This window comes from Nilaparvata lugens, chromosome 2 (genome assembly GCF_014356525.2).
Source record: "Nilaparvata lugens isolate BPH chromosome 2, ASM1435652v1, whole genome shotgun sequence".
NCBI lineage: Eukaryota > Metazoa > Arthropoda > Insecta > Hemiptera > Delphacidae > Nilaparvata > Nilaparvata lugens.
Window position 1 is genome coordinate 33,529,823 of NC_052505.1, and position 10,737 is coordinate 33,540,559.

Here is a 10,737-nt window from a genome sequence, read left to right on the forward strand (position 1 = left end):
ATAAAGACAGGTCCTATTCCAGTATTTGTCTGTACACTGTTCAAATAAATTACAAGAATTTTATTATTGGAGTACCTCTTTATTGACTCCATTTCTATCACTGTGTAAATATGGAATGAAAGAAATTATTTTCCCATGAGATTCCTGAATGGGATATCACTAATGAATTATAAATAATAGTGTTATATGGGAAATAGCTTAATGCTCCAATTTGAATTCATTATTGTAGCTGTAGGATTTTTGTAAATATTGAACTCTTCATTGAATATGATTTCATCAGTTTGTCTCTGCTACACGCATGTCAGGTGAATTTACCGAGTGTACAGTGAGTTCATTAGTGTATGTGAGTTTGAGTTCTTTTCGTAATTTTCTTTTCATCAATTATAGTATAAATAACATTCATATCAATCCAATTCTATCTTCATCATTCAACTCTTGATTGTGGTAGGTATTGTTATGTTGGTTTCTTAATTGTAAATTTAACCTTTACTTACTTTGTTCGACAAAGCAAAAATATTTTTAGGTTTTAATCTTTGAGATTGAGGGGTGTATTTGAGGAATGAAGAACTGCTGATTTGAAACTCTGAATTTAAAACTCTCTTTCAGAACAAATGTTTAAGTTTTTGCAGTTCAAAAAGCAAGACGGCAGATCAAATGATACATTATGAATTACATTATAATATATGATAAGTTACACATCACAACCTAAAGTGAACAACTACCTACAAGGAATAGTTTCTTATTATAAAATATATTTTTAATTGAAACACAATAGGTAGTGCATAGAATAACACTTTTTCTTATTTGAAGCCTTGAACTTTTTTATCATTTGCGCAAACAAGGCCTCTAGGATAATTAATGATTGGATTTGATACATTGTTATGTGTCAACCGGAAAGAATTTATTGTACATGTGGAAGCTGGAAGAAATCAATTCCAAGGTTTCCCTAAACTTTAAAAATATTTATTATTAATTATTAACTCTTCAGGTTCCAAGAATCGATCAAAAAACTACATCAAATTTCTTAAGCTAGAGCCTAGTCCCCTCCCTTAGAACATATAATTCTCACTGCGAAGTTTCTATATAGCAATGCAATATTATTTACTCATAAAAGGTAAAGGTCCAAATGCCATTAAGGAGTTGAATGATTGGTGTTTTGGGAAAAATGGACCCGAAACTTCTTTGCTGAGCGTTAGGCCTACCCCACTGATAATGTATATATTCATATTCATTGATTCTGTATTGTGAGAGAAGCCAGGATGTTAAATGAGAGGAGAAACAGGAAATATGGAATTTGAATGGTTATTCCATGATAGTTTTATTCTAAACTACAATGGACTCCCCAATCTCAATAAGATTACATCAAATTTTTTAACAATAATATTGATAGATTCTAAAATATAATAATTTAATGTCTATATATAATTATAGACCATATTAACATAGATGTAATTTAATGGATACCATACAGATATCAAGAATGTGTTTCCATAATTATTATGATTGCTCAATAAGCACTCCAGGTAGGCCTACATTACAAAGCATTACAAAAATAAGTTTTACAAAAAACCTAGATGTAATGGTTCCATTCTACATTCTATATCTGATATCTACTAACATATTATCATACGTTATCTTCAGAATACTTTATTACTTTGCTATTGATTGATTTGAGAATTCTGTTGGTTTTCAAGCTTCATCAATCTTAAAATGTTATGAGAATGGGACAAGTGTTTTCATTATTCCATGATTACATTTTCACTTTCCTTGCCCTATTACCATAGGTAAGGAAAGTATTGCTTTCCGGAAATAAACGTACCCCAATTTCTAAATTACAATACCTTTCAAGGTCCCCTGAGTACAAAAGAGTTCAAAAAATGATGTCGAAAACAGGGTTTTTCACGATTTTCTCAAAAACGGCTCAAATGATTTTGATCAAATTTATACCTAAAATAGTAATCGATAAGCTCTATCAACTGCCCCAAGTCCCATATCTGTAAAAATTCCAGGAGCTCCACACCATCTATGCAAAGTTTGATTTTAGATTTCCAATTATCAGGTTTCAGATACAATCTAAACGAAAAATTCCAAGTGTAAAAGATTGAGCCTGGAAATCTCTAAATTGATAAATAGGTTCAGGAGGGGTTGTAGATTGCGAAGAAACGAGAGATGGCATTACGGTGGGGAGGCTATTGGAATAGTAAATGAATATAAATTTTTAGGATTACGCTCACTCCAACCTCGTCTTTAACGAAACATTTTGTGAGTAAATTGACCGCAGCGAGATATCAATAATCAATAATGTTCTTGTGTTAATCAATAGTGTATGGCGTAAACTAATATTGGTAATGATTATGTCCCAGTATCGACGAAATGGTGGCAATTTTTCGAAGCAGTTAGCAGGGCAACAATCACATAATGCAAGGCAGGTTTGGGGTTGTCAAGAAAGGGAGGATATTGAACGTTTCAATAGGGTTTTTTTATCAGAAGAATTTACGGTTTACCACAGAATACTCCAAACTACATAGTATATTCAGAAAGTGGTAGGGACGTTATGTGGCTTGAAACTTTGAGAATGAATTACAAATATATGATAAAAACTCTTGCACAGCCAGATTTTAGATTCAATAAGAGAATAGCGATATTTTTGGCGCAGAAGAAGAGTGGTTGGTATAGCGATTGAAAGGAAATGTTTAATCAATTTAATGAAGAGTGGATAGATCCTGTAGCTCAACCAGATCGTAGGGGGAGAGAGTGCGAGAAAATTTTGGGCAGAATATTTCATAAATTTAAAGGTATGTGGTGGGACAGGGCATCAACTTCTCAGTTCCATAAAATTTTATTTAATTTAGGGAGAAATAGATTGCAATCAGAGTATATTAATGATGATAATAATTGAAGAGGAATGATCAGTATTATTTTTAGGGCAAGGAAGTCATTATTGCCATTGACTTTTACAGTGGATCGAGGAAAAAATAGTTACATAATGCTCTTTGTGCAACAGTGGTGAGGTAGAAGCCTTAGCAGAATTTCGTGCAAAATGGTTCGGTTGTTCGGCGATGAATAGTACATGATTATTTGAATGGCAAGAATTGGAAATGCTTGATATGTTATGTAAAGTCAGCACTGGAATATAGAGATTTTCTTGTAAAAAAATTCAATTTTTTGATACATAAAATTCGACCCGCTCATTCATATTGTGAACTAATAATGATTACTGATAAGGTTCAATGATTATAAGGTTTGTTTATATTAATAGTCCAGTCAACAAAAGATTATAGAGAGAAAAGTTTGGAACACAATTTTCAACTCCACAGCTCTTTTAAGGATTGTAAGAGGATTGACATATCAAAAGTCCTCACCCCTACACCCTGTACTAAAGGGATAAGTGCATATATCTCGGAAACTATACAACATCTTATGAGCATTTGTAGTCTGTGCAAAATTGAAGCTTATCTCTCATAGTTTCTGAGATATCCGCTCTTGAAGGTGAGACATTTTTTAAAAAAACACTTCTGCCTCCATTTTTTTCTTTTTTTTGCCTTATAGTTTTTGAACGATTGATGAAAAAATCCGTGCTGATTATGAGCTGATAGAGCATCCAATTATCTTCAATTTGATGTATATTTTCACTATTTTACGCATTTCCCTATGACTGTTGCAGCAGTTTTAGTGTTGAGAGTGAAATTTTCTGTTCAGCAACAATAGATCAGTTACCAATAAGATTTGCAGGGAATGTTTGGAACACAATTTTAGACTCTGCAGCTTTGTTGAGACTAGTTTGGTGAGCATGTCAAAAATCCCAACCGCTACATCATGGGATGAGGGTGGTTTGAAAGTTGCATTTTCAACTTATTACTTAAATGCTTATATCTTGGAAACAATGTTTTATTGACTTAATCAACTACATAAAAATGAAGCTTAATAAACTTCCCACAAGTTTTGTTTGGTAGAGGTTTTCGATAAATCCGATACTTTTCGAGATATTTATGTTCTAAAGCCTCAATTTTGCACAGAATACAAATGTTCATAAGATGCATAGTTTCCAAGATAAATGCGAAAAATGAAAGAATGGTACTTTCAAACCACCACCCACCCCTTTAGCACAGGGGGTTGGGGTGAGGACTTTTGATATGTTAATTCTTATACTATCCTTAAAAGAGCTGTGGAGTTGAAAATTGTGTTCCAAACTTTTCCCTCTATACCTTTATTTGAGCATTCGTTGCCTGGACTATAAGTAAGATAGAACATTTTATTTATTTATTGTAATAACTGATTCCTCAGCATATGATTGTGAAGGTATAAATGTTCCTTTTTTCTGTCTCTATGTTAGGACATAATAATTATTATTATGCTTAATATGTAATTTAAATTACGATACGTTTATTTCTAAAATATCTTTTTGCACTCACTAATGTAGTTATCTTATTTTTAATTATTTCATAGTTTTGGCAAATGATTCGAGGAATATTCCTTTTCAATCGCTGTTATCAAATTTTCTTCAAGATTGAAATGATGATGAGGAACCAACTGAGGCTTACGTCTGTGTTTTTGATAATATAGTTTTGGGTCTTGTTTAGTGTTATTGTTATCAGTTAGGAAATAGACTCTATCGAGATTAGATAGTAGAAACTACTGAACTCTGGCTGACGGCTTCGGCTAAGCTAATCGAATTTGATTTGTTTTCAATAGATTGTGGTACGATGTTAGAGAATGGAATGTTTATCTTGTTGCCTATTGCAGTGATATTATTGTACAAAAATGTAAAAAATTAATTCTTTATCTATCTATCTATAACTGATCACTAAGGCCGAATAAACCCACTTTTTAAGGGTCAAGCCAGTACGAGTTATGACAACAAATATCAAATATGAAATAATATTGATTAAATATTAGCAGAGACTAAGGGTTGCATCTATGTTATCAGATAGTTGAATTTAAAAAAATGATTAAATACTTTCATAAATGGATACATTGAACAATTCTCGTACCCTAGTTCAATCAGGGCTGCAGAATCAAGAACCAATATTGAGATTATGAATATAAGTTCATTCTGCAAATTGACGCTTTAGTTTTGGAAAGGTTACAGTATTTTTTAACCAACTTCCAAGATTGCTAGAGTTAGGTATGGAGTTTTCTAATAACAAGGTTATAGATAGGCCTGGTTGAATTTCAAATTAGTCAATTGTAATTCTAATGCATGTTTTAGCAATTATTCCTACATCATATTAATAAGCTCCCTCACTTGAGAATGATAAATATCTCCAATAAATTATTAATTTATTGCCAACTAATAATTTCTGTATTATATTCTACGGACTGTGTTTACCGGTTGTTTTATGATTTAATCCTTAAAATAAATGTTATTTTTTTCTTGAATTGAACCTATTATTGTTGGAATACGATTGCAATTAGGAAGTTTAATACTATTTCACGTGTACGAGAATCTCAATGTATAGGCCTACGTGAATTACAAGTTGTAATGAGTTCTGAAAAACGGTATAAAGAAAATTCATATTCAACAAAAAGTTGTGGAATGGCCTCATCTATTTAGACCTCTTTATTAAGGAGCTTAATGAATATCATTGATTGTGAAAAACTGTCTGGGTTATACACTAGGTATGAATTGTGAACAATGTCTATAGGTAATTAATCTTGTAATAATGAGGCTCATAGTGCCAATTACAGTTGTATGTGGCAAACCCAACAGTAATTATTTCATGAGATTAATTTTTAGACTCAAATAACCTAATAGATTAAAGAATACATCACATTAAACCTCAGGATGTACTGAAGCAAAAACATGACCCCCAGCAAAAACATCTGGGACCCACACTTGAAAGTTTCCAAAAAAGAAGCAACCTAATCTCAAGCAGTAGGGGACAATTATTTATATTGATCCTGAGGCCTATTAAAACTAGATTATGAATTTATAATATTCACGACATAGCGCGTTCAAGAAGCATCGAAGATTTTTTTGGGAAATTATGATAGCAAACCATGTTATAATATTATGATAATGTGCTGATAAGATGGCACTTGATAATTTTTAGCTGAGGCTAAGGAAAAAGGTGATGATAATGTGCATGCAAGAGAGGTTAACAAATTGAACAGTTTTTTTTTTGAGAAAATAGGGAAGGAACGACTTGAACAGAAGATTGGATTCCCAGAGTTGATAGATTTTCTAAAATTGACGACAATAGTTTTATCTAGATTTCGGAAGACCTTGTTCACTATTCTCCACATAGTTGCTCATTTATGAATTTCATAAAAACAATAACCATAAGAAAAAATACGCTAATAATTAAGAATTTTCCCCAGTAATTCGAGAAGACAGTTCAGCAAAGAAAGATGCGGAGTGCTGCAGAAATTTAGAGGTTGAATAGAAAAAATAGAATCACTCTCAGAGCGAAACTGAAAAATGCTTATGAATACAGAAACAAACTAGTCCCTAGCAAACCATAGTTTATAATAGGTGAGATTTTAAATTGTGTTGAACACCGTATAAGTAGAGTCGTAAGACTCTAATAAAATGCTAGGCAAAACTCAAGAAATGTTGAGAAACGAATTTATGCTTATTAATGAAGTTGAAACCAGCAGAATCTAACAAAAAAATGCGTGCTTCTGAAATCGACACTCGGTGAGTGGGTAGTGGAACTCAGTTCCTTTGAAACTTGTGATTTGTGCTATTTCGATTTCTTACTTAAATAGCTCGCAAGGGTAGTAGGCCTATAAAATATTTTCCACGAAAAAATAGGGACTTACACAGTACACACTTGATACCCTGAATTTATTAACCCACTCTAAATTTTCTCAGGTTCAATCAAGAGTTGAATAATCATACTCAGATCATTAGATTTCAATGTGAAAAAACAAGTTTTTGAGTTCAGAGGACCTTGAATCGTAGGCAAGACTTGAAATGGGGGTAACTTGAATTTTTCCAAGGGATAAGGGAAGCAATACTTTTTCACCTATGATTCTTGGTTGGGTATGGGAAGTAATATTGGACTATTAACAATGGGTGATTAAATCAAAACAATTTGGGAGAGTTCACGATTCTCCGATTCTAGGAAAGTTTGATTGGCAGATCAGCGGGCACTCCCAACCAACCAAAGATGCTTCCTCATATGCTGATTATTGATATATCATTTGAGACCTGGTGTCTGTTGCATGGTAATTTATAAATCATTTAAATTCGGATTTTAAATTGTGACAATGAACAATAAGGGACCCTTCTCCCTCACCACATTAAATATTGCTAATTGCTATAAATTCCTACTCATTTGGCAATACAAGAACAGCTGATATAAAGAACCTTGAGGAGCATGAAGGTATTTTGAACCATGACCGAGCTATAATATGAACTAGCTAGATTAGGTATTAGGAGAATGAGCTCTGGTTTTAATTTTTGACAATGGTTTTTTAATGGAACCAAGGGCTCAATTGCTCTAGCAATAGTTTAATGAATAGCCTACCAAAGTTAGTCATGTTCGGGCCAATTCCAATCTGGGCCGGACTGTTTCATGAATTTTAGCATGAACATAAGGAAAAATCTCCCTACCACGAACAAATAAATTTATTGTGCCAATTATCCACGTTCAATGTGCTCTCCATTTTCTCCATGAGGATGGAGAAAATACTCCACTCTTGGAGTGTTATCCAAATTTGTCATGAGAGATGTTACTGAACGAAGATCCGTCAGTAGAATGATACAAGTTTCTTAAAATAGGCCCATGAAGCATGTTCTGATATTCAATTACTAATAAGTTGCAGGAATTGTTTGGTAGACCGTAGACATGGAATTTAGATCTTTGGATGGCCTGTAACATCGGTTATGTCACCGGTTTCCCAGGTGTGATTCCCAGGACTTCTACATTTCCATGTAACAGATTGCTGATTCTCCTGAATCATAAATAATACCATTCTGTTTCTAGGACATGACATGTCTGATAATGAACTAGGAATCGAAGGTATAATGTGGTGGACATGACGAGTTGTCGGTGTGAGGGTGACATCCCTGTTTACTTCAGAGCTTCTATGAATTTCCGTGGACCAACACTCATTCCAAGACTCTCCTGTTTTTTGAGGTGAACGCTACTTGCAACAAACCCCATGACTCTGGGAGGAATCATGTCTCGATAGTCTGAGCAACAAAGGATGAAAAAAGTATTAATTAGGTTATTATTCTTACTGCGTATGAAGAAATACCATTTAGTACGGATTTGTTTCATGTCCGTTTATTTTTATGAGACAGCCACCAGGTTATGATTTATGAGATATACCCTGGTTGAAACAGTACGCCTTTTTTGAAATTTCATGGAGCTACTACGAACAATTTATTTGGTAGAGCTGTAGTTGTAGTATTTCGTTGACAGATGGGTTATCCTTGAAACAGGACTCCTTTTTTGAATTTTTATGAAACCAAGAACAATAATATTAGATTTGGTAAAACTGTAGTTGGAGCATTCCGTTGGCAGGTAGGTAGGTTATCCGTGGGTGCACAGTTTGACACTATTGAGAAGGAAGGTAATTGAAAGTACTGACTCTGCGGCTGGTCGGAGGACATGTCGTGCAGCTCGGCCTTGACAGGTTGGATCTTGAGGCTGCGATGCACGGCGAGCAGCGAGGGGACACGGGCGAGACCCGCGGGGGGCCACGGGCAGCCGGAACACCGCGCCGGGTCAACCATGCAGACCCGAGTCACTCACGATCCACACAACACGGCTCCAGTCACGCCGACACCAGTCCCGCACGACGGCTCGCCACTTACTGAATGCTCGCCAACACTCATCTGCTGCTCTCCCAGCCACGCCCCTTGCTCCTATTGGTTGGTGCCACTCACAAAATGGCCGTCATCCATCCCTTCCACTGCCCTCCTGACACTACTGCGCATGCTCCCCCACCATCGATCTGTATCGTTCACACTGTGGCTGCCACAGCCTCCCAGATAATGACACTATGTTCGGCCGCCTCCAACTCCTCACAGGAAAACAGTACTTATTTTTCAGTTACAGCTGCGTATTTTGATAAAATTCGTCTAGTTTCTAGGTTATGTGATTTGGAATCATCCCTTAATAGGTCAGGAGAAACTTGGGCTGCAAAATCATACATAAAATAATGATCTTTGGTCTCAATCCTAAGATTGTGAGAGCAATAATCAGGATTGCAACTGGTTCACTTTTGTACAATCACATAATAATAGGTTTTGATGTATCATACAGATTTAGAAGTCCCATAAGAGGAAGAAGGTTTAATTACTATTACAGTACCGTAGGCTTTCATGTTTTATGATACTGTTTGTTAGCTATGTAATATTTTCTGTCAAGTCTTAATCCTTCATTATGGGACTTGAAAACTGTTTTGAAATGGGACCTTAGCTGATATTCTTATATTGTGAGATGTTATTGAGATTGTGTTACCGAGAACACTGTAGCTGGAATGTACAGTATAAGGTATTTTTGAACCAATTAATGCATAAGGCTCACTCAATATTATAAGGGTGATTCTATGAAAAGCGAATTGGTACCATTTTCAATCACAAAACTCATATTATAGCCTAAAAGTTCATCGAGTTAAGATGAAGGCTGGGAGCTGGTCGTTTCATCCAATTAGAGCAAGCAACTTTCAATCAACATAATAAGTACATGTAAAGAAAGATAATGATCATGCTATCAAACTTTAATCTCTCATCATAGAAATAGATAACAAATTGAGAAATTCAATTGACACTCAAATAGCATAATTGAGTATTTTCTATCTAATCATGAGAGGGAAGGGAAACCAAGACAATGGTTCCAAGAAAAAGATAACTAATCTCTACTCCTGAACAGATGTGTGTAGGCGCTGTGTAGGCTACCCGCCACATTTATTAGTATTGGAAACAATAGACTGCTGCAGTACAATCAAAATGCATAGTAAGCACTTAAGGCGTAATGTAGGCTACGTGCTAAGCACACTTTCCATAGTTTCATATTTTTGTAACAAAGGATTCTTTTTCAGGCTCCATTCGGAAAGTGTGATTGTGAAGAATCGGAGTGATGAATTTGAATTTTGATAGGACCTATTATTATATTATCTCATATGTGTTATGTGGGTATAATGGAATAATAGTCAAGAATCATGGGAAATAGCACCTATTTCAAAATATAGATTCCATGAAGACTAAAATTACTCAATAATTCAACTCACACATTTTTCCTTGCCTAATAATGAATGCTTAGGTCATTTGCACAGTCAAAGCTTAAACGAAATTAAATCTGCTGGTGGCTTAAACTCAAAAAGAAACACATTATAACAAACGAGACTTGATACGGATTTAATCCAGTTTGAAATGAAGTTTAGTTTAAACTGTGCAAATGGCCCTTAGAGTTATTTGATAGTCATCAATGAAACATTAATGGAGCTCAACCATCCTTGAAACAAACTTTCAAATTCCTATCTCCTATATTTCCGTCACAAATATAAGCTAGATCAATACAGGTAGCAACAGAATTCCTATCTGACAGGGTTTGAAACGAAAGTGATCTGTAGTAATTCGGAAGGTTTCGAGTTGTGTCTATTCTCACACTATGTTTCAAGCACCGAATGGGCAACAAAACATGTCAGCAGTCAATGGGGAATGTTATTTCGGTGAAAGCGCATTTGGCAAGTGTCATATTCAAGCTGCCCAAATCGAGTTAACTCTAGTTGCTCTCATCGCATGCAAAATTAAACTGCTCGACATGTTCTCAATGTCAA

General features: G+C 34.7%; 1 protein-coding gene across 2 annotated transcripts in view; it reads right to left on the minus strand.

Moving 5' to 3' along the window:
- The window catches only part of LOC111046733 (insulin gene enhancer protein ISL-1), an 83,410-nt gene extending 74,630 nt beyond the window's left edge, over positions 1-8,780 (minus strand). For both annotated transcript variants that reach the window (XM_039421064.1, XM_039421062.1), the window contains exon 1: positions 8,545-8,780. In XM_039421064.1, the coding sequence (XP_039276998.1) occupies positions 8,545-8,689 (145 nt within the window). In that variant the 5' untranslated portion in view covers positions 8,690-8,780. The remainder of the gene's footprint in view (positions 1-8,544) is intronic.
- Positions 8,781-10,737: the final 1,957 nt, after the last annotated feature.